General features: G+C 44.2%; 1 protein-coding gene across 1 annotated transcript in view; it reads left to right on the forward strand.

Moving 5' to 3' along the window:
• The window catches only part of stxbp4 (syntaxin binding protein 4), a 71,115-nt gene that overhangs the window by 34,747 nt on the left and 17,080 nt on the right, over positions 1 to 19,288 (forward strand). Inside the window, exons 15-16 of the mRNA XM_030078110.1 lie at positions 3,271 to 3,360; positions 3,922 to 3,987. Coding sequence (XP_029933970.1) covers positions 3,271 to 3,360; positions 3,922 to 3,987 — 156 coding nt within the window. The remainder of the gene's footprint in view (positions 1 to 3,270; positions 3,361 to 3,921; positions 3,988 to 19,288) is intronic.

The following is a 19,288-nucleotide window of genomic DNA, read 5'->3' on the forward strand; positions in this document are numbered from 1 at the left end:
GTAGGAGGATTTAGAGCCGCTCGTAAATATTGATGTTACATAAGTTCGAGCACGGCCGCTCTATGGCTCTGAATATAGAAACGCTTGTCATCTAAACTCCCCCCCTGGGAAATGATTAACCCTAAGAGCCTTAAACCGAAAGGTCCTCTGTGTGTGTGTGTGTGTGTGTGTGTGGAGATGTAGTATCAGCTGCAGAGCGTATTGGACGTTGTAGAGCAGCCGGCAGCGTTGTGTGTGTTGCTGTGTGTGTCCAATATGCTCTGATCAGTGGAATTGATCAGTGGGATTGGTTGTGTGTGTGTGTGTTTTTTCTACTCTGACAGTGTGAAGAGGTTTCTGCTTCACTAAACTGCCAATAAATCACCAATTGAACTGAATTAAGACAAACTGAAAGGGTTTACCCATAATTATCACAGTATTACAATTATTTTTGGCGACAGAAAACAAAATGTAGATGAGGCAAGGCAAGGCAAGTTTATTTGTATAGCACATTTCAGCGACAAGGCAATTCAAAGTGCTTTACATAGAGCATAAAGGCATTAAAACAATATAAAAGCAACACAAGAAAACATACATAGAAACAATTAATAAAAAGAAGCTAAAAGGAGAATAAGATGATAAAGCAGGACATTGAAAGTTACACTGCAGTGTAAAATATTAACCCTTAATGTGGTTTAATGGAAGGCAGCGGCAAACAGAAAAGTCTTCAGCTGTGATTTAAAAGAACTGAGAGTCGCAGCAGATCTACAGTTTTCTGGGAGTTTGTTCCAGATATGTGGAGCATGAAAAATAAACGCTGCTTCTCCATGTTTAGTTTTGACTCTGGGGACAGAAAGCAGACCTGTCCCAGACGACCTCAGAGGTCTGGATGGTTCATAATTCAGCAGCAGATCAGAGATGTATTTTGGCCATAAACCATTTAGTGCTTTATAAACCAACAGCAATATCTTGAAGCCAGTGTAAAGATCTGAGAACTGGAGTGATATGATGAGGGAATTGTTGAAATCGTAAAAAAACGTCCATCACATGCCCAGTCAAGTTACATAACAGTGCTGGTGCGTTCCTCAATAATTCAAATAATTTTTAGTTGACTCTGGATCTTTGGTTTGTGGGGAGCTGTGGTGTGTTGGTGCTGCTCAGAGCGTGCCGCGAGCTGCTGCTGCTGCATCGACGTGGATGGAGGCTGCAAACGGTTCGACATCGATCTGTCGGCGCTGTGATCGGATCGGAGGCGTGAACCGTCCCACGAGCGGGACGGGGGAAAAGCTTTCCATGCTGCCGGGGCGCGGGGCGTCCCGACACGAACCAGCCACTGCTAAAGATTGATCCGCTATGTCTGGTCACTAGGGGGGGAAATAAAACACAAGAGCTTTGTCAGAGGTCAAATATTATTCACTTCATTCATTTACTAATTTTATTTTCGGTATAGCTGTAGCCCAGGATGAGAGGTAATTGTACAGAGCTAGAGGGGGTTACATGTTGTATAGTTGATCTGAATATAATAATGATAATAATAATAAACTTTATTTATAGAGCTCTTCTCAAAACAGGGGTTATAAAGTGCTTAACAATAACAAAATAAATAACACAAGTAATAAAATCCAACATGAGATGAAACACAACAGAATAATTAAGAAGCGGCCAGCACCGGTTAAGAAAAGCTAAATGATAAGAGTGGGGTTTAAGAAGAGATTTAACCCTATAAAGCCATTTGTATCAAATATGATACACATTTTCAATTCCGTTTTTCGTTTTCAGTTTAATCAATACTTGACCAAAATACTGTTGTATACCTTTGGACACTTCCCATGTTCACCCTGGACCATACCATTGGCACTTCAAGTACATATCATATATCATACACCAGAAAGGTCGTGTAATAACATGTTTTTTTTTTTTTTTTCTTTTTATATATATATTTTGTTATAGGACTAAATAAAGGGTTCAGTTTAAAAAAATTTGAATTTTCTGCCAATTCTTTCATAGTTCAGGCTTTATAGGGTTAAAGGAGGATGCTGAGTTTACCTGCCTGAGATCTCCAGGTGGGGGCCCCAACAAGAAAAGGCCCGGGCCCCTGGGTGTCGAGCTGGGATCTGGGGCCCCGTGGTTGATCCCTGCTGGAGGATCTCAGGCAGCGATCAGGCTCATAATGGATCAGCCGTTCACAGATATAATAAGCAGGAGTCTGGCCATTTAGTGCCTCAAAAACAAGCAGCAAAAACCTCAAAATCAGCTCTAAAGCTCCCAGGTGACCAGCGGAGAGCGGCAGGGACAGGTGTGATGTGGGCGACTCTCTTTGTACCTGTTAAAAGCCTGGCAGCAGCGGCGTTCTGCACCAACTGCAATCTCTGAATGTTCCTCTTTCTAACAGCAGAATAAAAAAAGTGCAGCACAGTCGTCGAGTCTGGAGGTAATAAAGGCACGGATGAGCTTTTCTAAAACCTGCAGGAGGAAGGAATGACCTGATCTCAGCCGGGCGAAGCGGGACCGCAGCACTTTGGTCACTCGAGCATCAAAAGACCGCGGTCAAAAATCACTTCTGGGTTGTAGACCTCTTTGCAGACATTATTAGCCAAGGCATCCACACTAGAGTTGAAACTGCTGATAAAGGTAGTGCTGGGATGGGGAGGTAGATTATAATAACCTCTGATTTGGTTTTATTTAACTGCAGAAAATTATTGGACATCCAATTTTACGCATGATTTGCCCGAGGGGTAGCATTTAAATTGTGAATAATTGAGGAACAAGAATACGAGGACGTAAAGAAAAACTCCATCGTTTTTGACCAAAATCCCCTTTTTCCGACTTCCCCAGACTGAGACCAGATGTTGGAGAACATTTCCACCTCTGGACCTCCAGTGGTTCGGTTCCTAGGGTTAGCATTTCTTATTAGCTTAGCATAAAGACTTGAAGTCTATAGGAGTCGTTAGCCTGGCTCCGTCAAACTGAAAAAATAAACCTTCCAGCAGCTCTGAAGCCGTCGTATTTACACAAAATAACTGTTGGTGACTTTTTGAAGGACACTGGCAGGACAGAAAACACCCTGTCTACATCTCCATCATGTGGAGGTCATGCTCTGTTCTGATTGGCTGGTGAAATAGTGAACTTTAGTGGTGAAGTATAGTCTGAACTATCTGATGTCACCAAACCTGCAAACGATGGCTGGTTGTCTGCTAAAGTGACAGACTGACGGCCCACAGAAGTCCACCCTGCTGATCGTCTGTTTGTGTGTGTGTGTGTGTGTATGTGTGTGTGTGTGTGTGTGTGCAGCCGTCACTGTCGGACTCTGATGACCTGGAGGAAATGGAGAGACTGAGGAAGGAGCACATCGAGGCTCTGAGGGAGATCAAGAGGCTGCAGGTACACAGATGAGCTGCTGACTCAGCTTTTTGACCTGTGTTAGTCCACACACACACACACACACACACACACACACACACACAAACACACACACACACACAAACCTGGTAGTTGCCTCTGTTTCAAACTCCTTTCTCATTCTCATGACCTTGTAGCCGTTCTGCCAGACCTCGCCTCATCCTGATCTCAGCTCCACACCGATCTCACTGTCTGTACTTTCATTTTTTACATCTTCCATCCTTTTAATTTTGTTCAGACAGTTTTTTTACGAGCATGCACCATTATTTATTTCATATTGTATTATATTATATTGCTGCTTTTGTTTTTACCTGGAGGAACTCGTAATGTTTAGTGGGGTAGATCGGCTTTATTTAAAAAATAATTACTATGAAAAACAGTTTAAAAAAGGAAAACTAGACCTAACATGACTGATCCTGAGAAACCATGTGCACGAAACTTTCAGAGAAACTCAAACTGTTTCACCACCAAACCCCCGTCTCTCATGGCCGACGGGCTGGTTTGATTGGTGGTGGCGGTCGCTGACGGTCCCTCTGTCCACAGGAGCAGCTGGCTGAGTCGCAGAGAGCTCAGCATCAGATGGAGGAGGAGCTCAGCAAAGTCAAGCAGGTCAGTCTCTCCGACACGCCCAGACAACCAAAATGCATTTCCTGATCATCTCAACCTGATTTAACTTTCAGAGTAAGAAATATAGAATGGAGCCGCAAGTTCAAGCCAACAAAGATCATTAGAAGTTGAGATCTTCAGCGGCTTCTCAGTAACTCTCAGAGTTTATTTCAGGCACTGATGTGAACATATTCTGCCAGTTTCATAACGACTGGACAAACAACTTCTGCATTTGTAGCGCCCCCTAGTGGTCAATTTCCATGAAACTCTCAGGGTATGTTTCAGGCACTGATGCGAACATATCCTGCGAGTTTCATGACGATTGGCCCGACGGTTGTTGACTTATGTCCGTTTATGTGCTAAGCCACGCCCCCTTTTGAAGTTCATTGGTCAATATCTTGAAAACTAAATAAGATGCCAACAAGCCTTGTGCAACGTTTGATCAGCTTGGTCCAGTGATGGTCCACAGTGAATTTTGAAGGAATCGAACCTACGGTCTAGGAGGAGATGTCGAAAATGTGTATATATAAAAAAAAAAACTCGAAATGGAAAATTGTGGAAAAAGCGGAAAATCCAATATGGCCGACTTTACGGGTTCTTGAGGCAGCATTTGCACACAACTTCCAATCGATGTGCCAGATTTCATGTCTCTACTGTTTACCATGTCACGGCAATTTGTGAAAACATTTCTGCCCTGCGGTGTTCAACTCCTCATTAAAGCTGCAGTTCCATTTTCTTTGTGACCACTAGAGGGAGCTGAGAGCTCAGTCCTGCTTCCTGGTTCATGACAGATCGCTTGTAGATAATCAGAAGTTAAGGCAAAAATTTAAAAAAAAAAAAAAAGTTTTCGGGATGGAAATGAGGGCCACATTTGACTCTCAGGAGGCTCCTGCTGGATTAACTGGGATTATTTTGTCTCTGAGCGCTGCGGGCTTTCAGCTGCAAGGTGGCGCCGCTCCACACTTGACTGAGCTGAAATTGGTCGATTGAGCGATTATGAACCAATTATTGACCTGTCCCTTACGAAAAAAAAAAAATATATTGCAGTATACTGGAAAATATCATGTGATATATTAGATAATACATTTCCATATATGGGAACTAGTCTTTATATTTTCCATATATTTCCCATCTGAAATGTGCAATTACTTATGTATTATTCCATATATTAAAATATATTGATGCAATATATATAATATATTGCATTATATATGTTTCACCAATATATTATTCCATGTATTGCTAAGACATTTTCAAATACATAACATATAAATGTATTGTAATTCCATATATTAAATGTAATTTATTGCAATATATTGCAATATATTTCATGTAATATATTGATAAATATATTTTCTTTACATGAGGGGTGAATGATCCTTCCCGGCACCATGTCCTCCCACACATCCTGTTTCAACAGGAAATACATCAAATCAAGACAATAAAAGTCCTTTTTATGGGTTTTTTTAATGTCACTTGTCACTCAGCTGCAGTGTCTGCATGAAAAACTCTATTCCCTCGACAAAAGACTTCCAGTTTGCACAACAGACTCGTAAAAGCAGTAGATATCTGGGATTGTGTCTGTCGTAAGAGGAGCAGGCGGTAACAGGCGGTGCAGCGCCAGTGGAAATTTACAGCCAAAAGAGAGATGGTAGATCGCCTTGGACGGTAAAAAATAGCATTTTGGCAGCAGGTGAGGGTGAGTCTGCTCTGCCAGAGACTTGGCAGATAAAAACACACCGTTATTTGCAGCTTCAGCTCTATTCTGTAAAATCTATTGGTGAAAGAGGCCAGTGCATTTCAGGATTCACCAATAAAATTACAATTGAAAATCAAAATTAAAATGAAGAGTGCATGAAGAGAAGTCATTAAACACATCACCACAGGAGGACGGTGGTCTGTGAGGTCATTAAACGCATCACAACAGGAAGACGGCGGTCTGTTAGGTCATTAAACGCATCACCACAGGAGGACGGCGGTCTGTGAGGTCATTAAATGCATCACAACAGGAAGACGGCGGTCTGTTAGGTCATTAAACGCATCACCACAGGAGGATGGGGTCTATTAGGTCATTAAACGCATCGCCACAGGAGGATGGGGTCTTTTAGGTCATTAAACGCATCACCACAGGAGGATGGGATCTATTAGGTCATTAAACGCATCGCCACAAGAGGACGGCGGTCTGTGATGTCAGTAAATACATCGCCACAGGAGGACGGTGATGTGTGAGGTCATTAAACGCATCACCACAGGAGGACGGCGGTCTGTGAGGTCATTAAACGCATCGCCACAGGAGGGGGTCGGTTTGTGAGGTCATTAAACACATCGGCACAGGAGGATGGCGGCCTCTTAGGTCATTAAACGCATCACCACAGGAGGACGGCGGTCTGTGAGGTCATTAAACGCATAGCCACAGGAGGACGGCGGTCTGTGAGGTCATTAAACGCATCGCCACAGGAGGACGGCGGTCTGTTAGGTCAGTAAACGCATCGCCACAGGAGGACGGCGGTCTGTTAGGTCAGTAAACGCATCGCCACAGGAGGACGGCGGTCTGTTAGGTCAGTAAACGCATCACCACAGGAGGACGGCGGTCTGTTAGGTCAGTAAACGCATCGCCACAGGAGGAGGGCAGTCTGTTAGGTCAGTAAACGCATCACCACAGGAGGACAGACAATTCTTTTATCAATTTTTGAAATTTCTTCTTCGTTTCTTGCTGAAAACCGAGCAGCCGACCTCACCTCGACACCACTTTCTGAAGAACTTGTCTTCATTTGAGTCTTTGAGGAGGAGCTGGACCTGCTCCTCTGCCCGTGTAAACCGCTCAGCCTCATTTTGATCCCTCCACTTCCTGTTCCCGTCAGTTTTACACATTGTTCAAGAGGCCTTTAATCGTATTTGTACCCCCAAAAAATCCTGGAACAAGTGACATTGGAAGCTGCAGTTTCATTTGTTTCAGGTTTTTTTTTCTATAAATTTGTGGAAACGAGGCAGAATAAGGCAGACGAGCCCACAAAGATTGAAGAAAATGGCACTTCATTCACTTCATTCAAGAAAATAATGGAGACAAGTTGATGAGCGTTTGAAACAAGTGGGATTATCTCATCCCACTGGCAGATTTTGAAGTAAAACAAGATTTGAACACTGAAGATGAGTCTTTTTTTTTTTCTTTTAGTTTGCAGTGCAGCGCGGTGCAGCGTCCACTTCAGCTTCCCTGCTGTACCGTCATGGTTTGTTTCCTCTGGTGGGAGTGTGTGGGTTTCTTTTTTTTTTTTTTTCTTTTTTTTAAAAAAAGCTTCTTTTAAAATCAATCACCAGGTGGAGCTCTACACACACACACACACACACACACACCCTCACAGGCCCACTCTTTAACCCGTGGTTTATATTCTGAAGAGCCGTCCACCGAACTCATCCTGAGCGAAGCCTTCCTTCCTGTCGAGTGTGTGTGTGTGTGTGTGTGTGTGTGTGTGTGTGTGTGTAGGAGGCGAGGCGCTCTAGTACAGCTGTGGGCTTGCAGTGGGAGAGGTGTAAGGCCACCATTGAAAAAGGAGGCTGTTTTGGGCCCTAAATAGTCCTTCCCTGCGTTGTGATTCATAGCCAAAGGGCCTCAGCCTCTCTCCCTCGCTCACTTTGGCCTCCCAAGTTTGGCTCCGTTGCATAAACCGATCGATATCCAGATTTAGACGCAGCCAACGGATGCACTGCAGCAACAAAGGCACGGGGCATTTCCATCTGCGTTTTGGATCTGCTGCCGTTGCTGTTGCTGCGGAGGCAAGGGAAGAAATGCCAGCCGCTCGCCGCAGATTTGTATTTGTGCATTTATCCCTGTTTCATACCCCGCGTTTGAATTTTCACACCGTGCATGCGATAGCAGCCGCTGCAGAAGCCGATCTTTGTGCATCTGTCCTGCATCTCTGCTTCTGTGCCACTGCAGGCGATTCTGTCTTGAATATTTTACAGTGTAACTCCACCAGCTGGTTACCAGGAAGGTCCCGGATTGAATCTTGGCCTTTGTGTGTGCGGACCCTGTGCTCACCTGATCACCGCAAAGACATGCACCCAGGTGGATGGGACAGTTTTTTGTGTGATATTTCTTTGCCTGCTGCTGTGTGCATGGACGTTTGGCACCCTCACCAAATGAATTTTCCTTGACAGTTATGCTTGATTTGACCTGTAATGTCCAGACTAAGCCGGGTAGATTTGAAAACACCGGCCACACAACACCACACGAGCTTTTCCAGAGTCGGTTTTCCAAAAGGCGGCTGAAACGCTCCAAAACACACCATATCGAGTAGTGGTGCAACGGATCATCGTTGATCCGTGATCCGTACGGATCCCTCTCCACGGTTCGGCACGCACGTGGTCTGCGGATTGGTTGATGAAAAAAAAAAAAAAAAGTTGTGTGCGTTCACGTGAAGGGCGCATGTGCAATCCACACTGGTCAAGCGCTGCGGTAATCATGGCTAGCGGAGGAGCAGAGGAACTTGAAAAACCTCCTGCATCATTTAAATCGCATGTATGGGAGCATTTTGGCTTCCCTGCAACATACAGTGATGATGGAAAAACGATGGTGGACAACAGTGGCGGTTCTGCCTATGTTGCCGCCCTAGGTGAAATAACTGGCTTGCACCCTTCCATGTTAGTACTCGTACCGCGGCACCGGCCGCTCACCTGTCAGATCCAGCAGACCTGACCGGGTGGGCGCGGTACCAGCCGGTGCCGCGGCCGACCCGCCTGACGCAGGCCGGTGGCTTTTTTATTTAAACAAGATTTTGTCCATATAAAAAGTATTTTTCCAAAAAAAGGTGTTGAAAAAGAGGGGTCGTCTTAAAAATCAGGGTCGTATTTTATGCGGGTTAATATGGTAGTCTAGAAAACTGGCGATTTTTTTTTTTTTTTTTTGCTGATCCGAAAAATGATCCGATCCGTGACTCAAAACCATGATACGATCCGATCCGTGAGTTTTGTGATCCGTTGCACCCCTAATATCGAGCAGGTGCAGAGCGTGACACTCATGTGCAGAATCCTGACGGGACCTGACGGCTTTGGTCTTCATTTCTCGGTTCAGGTCGGGTTTCCAATCGCGTCTCCAGTCGGACAAACCGTTATCTTTCAGGTTCCGGCCAGAACTTTTTCAGACAAAAGTCGAGTCTGGGTTAAACTCGGATGTGCACGGCCTGCGTGGGCTCAGGTGAGATCACAGCTTTTTCAAAAAGCCCCATCTTCCCCGTCCACACTGCAGCTCCACACCAGCGTTTCCAGGTTCACACACTTTGGAGGACGTTTTCAAAATCCCCTGTTGACTTAGTAATATGCATTTTCACATTTACAAGTTAGTGTGGACCTGATGTAAATCACCCTCAGGTGTGTTTAAGTGTCTGTCTTAAGGTGAGCTGACAGGTTTTAAATGAACCGTCTTTGTGTGGACAGGCTGGTCTGTTGTCGCCCTGTGATGGACTGAACCTCAAGAAGAAGATAAAGAAGAAGAAGAAGAAGAAGAAGAAGAAGAAGAAGAAGAAGAAGAAGGAGAAGAAGAAGAAGAAGAAGAAGAAGAAGTCCCTCCAGAAAAGAGCATCAGCCAAAACCCCTAAAACATCAAATTCAAATAAAACTTGTTTTCCACTTTTCCTGTGCTGATCACTCTGAAGGGGTCAGATCCAATGATAAGAGTTTTAAAAACAAAAAAATGACACTTTTATTATTACATAAGGTGCACAGGATGATGTAGCCTGTATTTTCAGAGCCAATATTGGTGTTAAAATATAACAAATATTTTTAATAAGTCTTTGCCGGCGCATAGCTGTCATCAGGGGCGCCTCGTCTCCTGCAGTTACAGTTTTAAACGGATATTTTAATGAAACATTTTTTCATTATCGTTGTGTTTTGTTTATTAATTCCAGTTGACTAATGAAAAAGCTATGATCTCAAAGGGTGTATTCACAGAAGTTGTCAATCATTCAGTTTCTATGGGCCGACCGTTCTCCGCCTCACTCTGTGTGTGTAGTGTGTTCGGCTTTTCCCGACACTGCACGACCTTAACAGCCTCAGAACCGGGATCGAAAATACTTTATTGATCCCCGACCGGAAACTGGGTCAGCCGCAGCCGCTCAGATTCTCGAGAAAAGAGTTAAACACTGCAAAAACTCCAAATCTTACCAAGATTATTTGTCTTATTTCAAGTCAAAAATGTCTTATTCCTAGTCAAAATATCTCATTACACTTAAAATAAGACATGATCACCTCAGAAGGAACTTGTTTTTAGACAATTGTCTCTTGTTTCAAGTGAACATTTGCTTGTTTCATTGGCAAAATTTGTTTCTTGTTTCTAGCTAATTTTCACTTATTTCAAGTGAATTTTCACTTTTTCCACTGGCAAATTTTGCCAATGAAACAAGCAAATTTTGTCTAAAAACAAGTTACTTCTGAGGTGATCATGTCTTATTTTAAGTGTAATGAGATATTTTGACTGGAAATAAGACATTTTTGACTTGAAATAAACAAATAATATACATAATCTTGGTAAGATTTTGCATTTTTGCAGTGAATCGTAAGAAATAGAAAGAAATGTAAAGTGAAAAAGCTCCAACGGTGTAAAAATTTAGGCTCCTCAATACAGTTAACTCCATGATCTGTGTCCGCTTTCACTGTGTGTTGGAAATGATGTGAGCGATATTAAAATTCTCTGCAGGCGTGTGTGTGTGTGTGTGTGTGTGTGTGTGTGTGTGTGTGTGCCGGGGGTCACGACGTGGATTACAGGAACCCGGCGCTCAGCTTCATTATGCATGCAGGAGCGTGCCGGCCTGACTCGGCGGTGTTAAGTGTTCTCCTTCCTCTGTATATTTAATGAACGTGCGCCGACAAGTTTTCATTCTGCGGCGACAAGGAGAGGAATAATTCCCCCAAACTCCCCCAGCAGCGGTTCTCACAGCTAATAATATAACATTAGTGCTCTGGGAAGCTGAAACATGCTCATTTCACAGCGCCTGAAAGGTAAAATGCCCTGAAGTAGTCATATTCAAAAAAAAAAAGAAAGAAAGAAAGAAAAAGAAATAAAAAGAAAACCTCAAGGTGTGGGACATTTGTCACCGTTGCTTTGTTCTGAGATGCTTTCAGTCAGACTTTGTGGAGGCTAAGTGTGCGCGCGCTCTTCAGAGGGTTCGGCTGCATTTATTCCTCTTTTCTCCTCCCAGAGTGGCGTTTCATGAACGCCGCGCTGCCTTTTGGTGAAGTCGGCGTCTGGCTCGGGCTCAGAGCGAGGTTTTCGACGTTACGTAACAACAGCAAAGCAAGAAACGGGCTCACATGCAAATCTGATTTTTTATTTTTAATTTTGGCACGAGTCTCTGGAAACAGACCTGCTGCAGCTCTTTTGTCCCACGGAGCTCCAAGAGAGGGATTTTTATTTTATTATTTTTTGTTGTTATTTTTATGTCGTCTTTTCATGTGAGCGGTCGAGAGACGGAGGGCGAGACGCTCGGTGTGTTCCCTCATTAGAGCTGGAGGTCAGGTCGACCTGCTGGGGCCGCGGCGGGGGGCCTCTCAGGGCCCCCGAGCCCCTCAGGGCCCCAGCTGGGGGGAAGACGACCCATACTGGGACTCCATTAGTTACCCAACCAGGCACACATGTACACACACACACACACACACAGACACGTGTTGGATTACACACACATGCACTGATACACTTATCCACGCGCACACTCACACACACTTAATGATCGATTCCTTCCACACACTCTGCTTTATTCTCAGCACACACACACACACACACACACACGCGCCTCCAGCTGTGCTCATCATCTTCCATCACTCTAAATAACACATTGTCTTTCTGTGTGTCCCTCCCTCATTTTCCTTGAGGTAAAAATTCATTTACACACAGGAAGTAGAGCTGGTGTAACACGCAGTCTGGGGCCATGTCAGAGAGAGGGAGGTGTACATCACAAGGTTCATCACACTGACATATTACATCGATTCCTTCGACAACGATACGGTATTTGCCAATATCACGAAATCAGCCGTGATACGTGATCATTGTGTCCATTTAACACAAGTTACATTACAATGTCGTGTTTCTGTTTCAGGTGCTCGTGATCATGACCCCAAACTTATTTTGTCTGTATCAAATAATTGATACCACTTTACAATAAGAGTACAACAATTAATGTTAGTTAATGCCATAATAAACATTAAGTAACAGGTAATAAACATTAAGTAACAGGTAACTAACCATTAACTAATGTGTCTGAGAATCATGTACTAATGCTGTTCATGCTAAGGTATTAATTTCTATGTTATTTAAGGGTTATTGTAGATATTATTAACATTAGTAAATGCCATAATAATCATTAACTAACAGTTAATTAACCATTATGGCATTAACTAACGTAAACTAACGTTAATTGTTGTACTGTTATTGTAAAGTGTTACCATGTAACTGAAAACTCCAGTTCACAGGTAAAACAAAGCAGGTAAGGTAACCATGGACACCGCGTTTTTGGTTCAGAGTATTTTACTGGCAACAGTGATAAAAGTTTGGAGGGAATCGGCAGAAATGAAACTCGGAAAATCGGGAAAAATTCGTGAGATGGTTCCAGGTTCGATCCCCGGCTCCTCCACAGTGTGTCAGAGTGTCCTTGAGCAAGGCACTGAGGCCCGATAAGCGCTCCTGTCGGGCAGCTCGGCACGTGGCGCGGCCGCCTCTAGCGTAGAAAAGCGCTTCAGAAATGTGGTTTCCATTCAGCGGTGTGCCGTGTGCCGTGTGCAGGCCAGCAGCTGTCAGCGACTGGCCTGCAAAGTGTTTTTTTTTTTTTTTTTTTTTTTTTCGGGGAGTGTGTCGTCGAGACCCCCCGTGTCTCCGTGTGTTACGGCACCGAGCGGCCAAAGTCATTTCCTGTGCCACAGTAACCTACATCCACAAACAACCGGCCATTCATGTCTAACATCCCGGTGACCGAGGCCATTCATCGTCCAGAGTCACCATTCATATTTTTCTTTCTTTCTGTTTTGTGCTCTTACTCCTCCTGCCCTCCCCATTTTGCTCTCTCTTTTTCTTCCTCCTGTTTGGCTGCCCTGCTTTCTTATGATTAATCGATATTTGTTACACAGAGCAATTAGTGTCACTGTTCCTGCAGCGTCTGTGGGTTTATGTCTTTGTCTTGGAGTTAATCTTGTCTGCATTTTTCTCTTTATTCTGCACACTATGTAATATTTCAGATTATATAAATAAGAGTAGGACAAAGCCATATGCCGTCTATACGCCTGGATCGTGTACGGTCAGTGTGCGAAAGTGTGGTCAGTTTGTTAGTAGCAGCGTAATCACATTTATGAAGCGGCTGTTTTGACCTTGAATTCATGAACAGCAGTTTTCAAACTCTGATTATGTTTGCAGTTAAATAGCACCGATTTCTTTATTATATGAAATAAGAACTTGACTCACCTCGACTTGTCTCTCTACCTGCGTTTATTTGATTTTCCATCGGGCGAAAGTTGTGGATAAAACCTGGTACTTTCTTTGTTTTTTTTGGTGCCACTTTCGTTTTATTTTCCACGCGAGCTGAGTCGACATTAAAATGTGACGTGAAAAAACTGCAGAGAGAAACTGATCGGCTCTGTGTATGACCGGGAAATGCCAAAACGAGACTCGTGAAACTTGTATCGCAGTTGATAATCTATCCATGTGAAAAGTTTGTTTTTTTGTCTTGATAAATCTGATAATCTGGAATGAGCTGCAGTCAGGACCTGATAGAAAGTATAGAAAGCTGTCAGTCTGGCGGTGCACTCCTCATTAACGGCTGATTGATTCATATGTATATATATATATATATATATATATATATATATATATATATATATATACATACATATATATGAATATGATATATGAATATATATTATTTTGGAATAACATTATATCCTTAGTTTTTCAGTTTAATCACTGGCTTTCATATTTATTTTTATCCATGTTTTTATTTAATTTTATTTCTATTTAATTGACTGCCAATGAACTTTTATTTTTTTGACATTTTATAGTTTTTATTGTTATAATTTTTTGGCAATCCAATTTTTTTTTAATTGTTGTCTACTGTTTTTATTTTTATTTTATTTTATTTTATTTTTTGTCTGTATTCTTTTAATTCAATTCAATTAAATTCAATTTTATTTATTTGTATAGCCCAAAATCACAAATTACAAATTTGTCCCAAAGGGCTTTACAGAAAAATAAAAAAAAGTTTGGGCTGCATGTTTGTATGAAAGGTGCGATATAAATAAAGCTGAGTTGAGCTGAGATGTAACAGCAACAACAAGAAAAATGATAATAAAGTTAATTTATACAGCACTTATGAAAACCAGCGGTACAAATTATTGTACAACAAACACATGAAAGCACAAAAATAAAATACATGGTAATTTATGGGAAAAAAAAAAACTACACGGTGAATCAAAACTTCAAAATAGACTTAAAATGGACTTAAACTTAAAAATGGAGCCGTGCAAGAGTCAAGAGCCACGTCAAAAAATAATAAAGTGCAGTAATCAAGATTGAAAATAAGCATAAAAATTATTTATAAGAAGGGTTTATTATAAAAATACATTCTCAAAAGTGCTTTGAAAGAAGAAACCGATGTAGAATATAGAATATTGATCTTATTCTGATAAGTCAATCAGCATCAGATGAACCTGAAATGAATTCAGTTGGAAATTTACTCAAATTGCGGCCTTGAGCTTTTCATCGTCGGTGCATCATAACCAGCAAACACACCGCAGTGGAAATGCAGCATGTGTGTCTCTGTCTCCCTCTCTCGCTGTTTCCTGCCTCGCTCACACACTCGCACGCACGCAAACACACACAAACACACACAAACACACACACACACACACACACACACACACACACGCTGCCTTTTTTCTCGGAACAGTGGTTTACAGAATTGCGAGTCGCATGTATTCCTGCTGGGAACAGCGACAGTAACAGATGGACTGCTCTCACTCTCTCTCTGTGTGTGTGTGTGTGTGTGTGCGTGTGTGTGTGTGTGTGCGCGCCCTGCCCTTTCGGCGTGTCCATGCGGTCCACCCGGTGAGCGTGTGTGGTCCTTTGTCCGCCCCGTGTGGCTCCCTCCTGCTCTTCAAAAATAAACGTGTCACGCTGTGTGACCTACATCTCCCCCCCGAGCGTCATGTGTGTCCTTTCACATCGCAGCACATACGACAGCGCCGCGGGAGCTGCAGCGGGCCTGCCAAAACCTGTCGCATCTCCCCGCCTGTCTCACCCTCTGCGTGTGTGTCGCTGTGTGTGTACGTGTGCTGGTGGATGAGAGGACTTATGCAATGATGCGTCTTCAAGATGCAATAGGCAATTACAAGCCTGTTGAAGCGGCACGGGGTGAGATGTCTCTGTGATCGTCTGTGTGTTCGGTGTTGATATTTAATTTGCTTAATTAAAGGTGCATGCCACTTATTTTTTACACACTAGCCGCTTTTCCACTGTCGTACCACTGTGAGCGACGGCTAACGTCTGCAGACTCGGCACCGACTAACTCCTGCAGAACTACGTCAGGTTTTTCAGTTTTTGGCGGAGTTGTGTGTTGGATCCCAGCTCTCTCACTCTATATCACATAACGTCTTCATGTCGTCAAACGCCGTGGATTTGATGTTGGACGTTGTCCAGACGGCGAGCGGAGCCCTGACGTCCTCGTTTCTCCTCCATTTTTCTTTCCTCCGTTATGTTTCTGCTACAAAGCGAGCTTCTGCGCTGACACCTGGACTGATCAGCTGCACCGTCGCCCCGCCCACAGCCAGATAAGCCACACCCACAGTCAGCTAAGCCCCACCCACTGGCCTTAGCTCCGCCTCCGAGCTGGGTCAGCCCTGTGTGGCCCGTAGGGATCCTCTGGGCGGGACAGCCCCACCGAGGAGCCGGCAGAGACCGGAGGAGCCCGGCACGCCCACGTTTGGTTTGACAGTGGAAACAGCCTAGACCCCGTTCAATATAGGAAGACAAAAGGGTAGATAATCCAAATACTAGGAAAGCGTTATTTCCCCCTCGCATTTTCAGAATTTATTAATCTTCTGCCGGGCCAGATGGGAACTTTTGGAATCATGAATGTGCTCGTCAGATTTCACGGCAATCCAACCGATAGATTTCCAGATGTGATGCGTTGAAGTGAAGCCGTCCTTAGGCCCCGCCCCCACCCCCATCCCCATTGGAGCCAAATGCTACTTCTAGCACCTTCAAAATAAAAGCCAAGGTTTAATTACAGAGTTGAGCTAAAGGTCTTTAATCAGCTGATTAACTGCAACGTTCAGTTTAGCTTAGTTATTAAGTTTATTTACATCAATATGTACAAAATGCAGTAATCTCAAACAAGGAGAAAAGAAGCTTTGTTGCAGATTTAGCTACTAATTAATTTCCATTTGTAGTCCCTGTATTTTAAGTACTGGGATGGGTGTAGATAGATAGATAGATAAAATTTAGGCATCTATTAGCTCAGTGCAGTAAATTCACTCAGTCCAGATTAGAAATTAGAAATGCACACTGTACTTGTAGCGGCAGCCTGAGCATGAAACAACCTGATATCTGCTGATGTGTTCACACTTTGTGTTTGCATCATGTTGTAAATCCATGGCCCTCTGAGGGGATTTGAATTCGATGTTAACACAGTATTGTTGTGCACTTGCAGGATCATCTGCACGGCTCATTACGCAGCAATAAGGCCTTTGTGCAGGCCATTAAATATTCACCCAGTTTTTTGCGTGGTCGCCTTTCGTCGGCAAATTGTTTTGGTGGGAGGCGGCTCCACCGTGTCACACACACACACACACACACACACACACACAGCGTTTTAACCGGCATTTCAATTTCCAAGGCGAACGCCGGCTTTATCTCCCGTGACTCTTAAGGGGCTTTCACATAGGATGCGGTTTGGGCGGCGCGCAGCGCTGGGTACAGCGCTGGGTGCCGCGCAGACTGGCGCAGAGTGGGCGCTGAGCACGGCGCTGAGTAGGGCGCACGCATGCGCGTTGTGCTCGTATTTGGCGATGGTTGCTATGCAACCGATACAGACGCTGAGAAGTAGTTTTCCGTTCCGGCACACTTTTTTTCTGGCGGACAGCACAGCAGCTTCGGATACACCATGTAACTGTCACCAAGTCAAAGATCAGCTCTGGCAGCAGTTCTTCTGAGGAGGACGAGGTGGAGGAGAAGACGAGCAGCAGCAAGAAGAGTTACCTGTTGTGTGTGTGACTTCACATGGGATTTTATAATAAATATATGACTATACTGCATTGTCTTTTCAAGAGTAGTGCATATCGCATGATGTCAATCATCTAGATTTCTAAATACATACACCTCCTGTCCGTTTAGAAAATAATTTGCTTCAGTTTACAACAGTATTGGTGTTTAATTGCAGAAAAAAGAAAAAAAAATCGGCTATTGTGGAAAGGAAAAACATCATATCACTGACAATTTTTAAACACACCTGGTACTCCTAAACTGTGGGATATTTCTCTCCATGCCTGGGCTTTTTTGACAATATCACAGTATGCCTGCAGTCTATTGTCCCACAGCTCTGGACGCAGAGAGACAGCCACGATGATGCTCTCCTCCATTTTTCTTGTGCCTTTCTGCCGAAATCCGCCAATTTTTTCCGATTCCACTATTCTCTCCTATTGGGTGCGCCGAGTTGACGTCACAGGGCGCAGCGCCCAAGTTGAAATTTTCCAACTTGGGCGCAGCGCCCTGACCCGCGGCGGCGCGCTGTCCAGCGGCAGCGCCCTGCTCTGCGCTGCGCCCTCCTCGGCGCAGAGCAGAGCGCCGTGCCGCCCAGCGACCACATACACAATGAATGGCTACGCCGCCGAGGTCGGCGCTGAGCGCCCGCTATGTGAAAGCCCCATTAGAGACATCATCCTGTTTCCGGCGTCCACCTCCTCCCTCTCTGCTTTCATTCACCCGCTCGATCTCACTCGCACCATTTCCACGACGCTTTTTTCCAACCAACTGAACAGCACGTCGCCCCTCGTCGTCGTCGCTGGAGCCGTTTCCTCGCGGCGTTTAGCGGCAGGAGCCCGCTCGGATTGCATGGTGGCGTGATAAACTCACTTCTCGGCTCGTAAAGCGACATTATCTCTCCGGCAACACCGAGTATCACTTTTCTGTCTGCACAAAACACGGAGGAGAAAAAACACTTAAGTGTGCTGCTATTCTCACACACACACACACACACACACACACACACACACACACACTCACACCTCGGGATGTGTGGTATGTGTTTCAGTGGGTAAAAGGTTCGAGTTACAGGCTGCCACAGTGGCCATAGTAAAAGGAGTGGCTGCCTCTCAGGCGGAGAGGTGACGGCTGCTCATTGTAGCCGGAGTGTGTTTCACCGCCCGGCCTCTTGTGTTATGTAACTTCCACTCCAGAAGCCGTGCGCTCGGCTTCCACGCCGGCCGGCCGGCCGACCGACCGCGGGTAAGCTGCAGGTCTGCTGCAGCCAGATGGACGCAGCTGAGAGCTCGGCTGCCTAAACTGATCCCAGACAAGCACCTAATTTTAGCCGAGTGTTATGTAAGAGGTTGTCAGTCAGGTATGATCTCTTTCTCGGGGGCCTCTCTCTCTCTCTCTCTCTCTCTCTCTCTCTCTCTCACACACACACACACGCACACACACACACTGTGCGGGCGTGTTGCGAGGCCGTGCCCCGTCATCCGTCTTCCGTGGCGTGCGCTCAGCGTGTCGCCGCTCCTGCTTTTTGACTCCTCTGTGATCCTGACGGAAAGCAGCCGAGCCGTCCTGCAGGTCGGCAGGCAGGCAGATGGAGAGACGCTCGCAGGAGGAAAACACAAACACAACAACAACAACAACAACAACAACAACAAACACACAAAGAAGTCAGCGAGGACACAAACTCATCTTGTTAATCCACACATGATGGAAACTCACTTCCCATCTGCATTTTAACGAGTCATTTTTGTCTCACATTCGGTGTTAAAATCTCGATTTCCTTCAATCGAGGTAAAAAAATCTGAGATAATCCCACTTGTTTCCAATGCACTTGTTCACTTGTTTGAGTAAATTTTCAGGATTTTTTTCTTTGCAGCACATGAAGATGGTTTAATAATCCATAATCCACAGAAATCTGTTAGAATCACCACCTTGCAAAAAAAAAAAAGAAGCAATAAATAAATAAATAAATAAATAAAAAATAAAATAAATAATAATAATAATAATAATAATAATAATAATAATAAAACAGAATAACTAAAACTGTACAACAGTCTTGTCCTGATGTATTGCACTGCA

Source organism: Myripristis murdjan, chromosome 19, assembly GCF_902150065.1.
Source record: "Myripristis murdjan chromosome 19, fMyrMur1.1, whole genome shotgun sequence".
In the NCBI taxonomy this organism is placed as follows: Eukaryota; Metazoa; Chordata; class Actinopteri; order Holocentriformes; family Holocentridae; genus Myripristis; species Myripristis murdjan.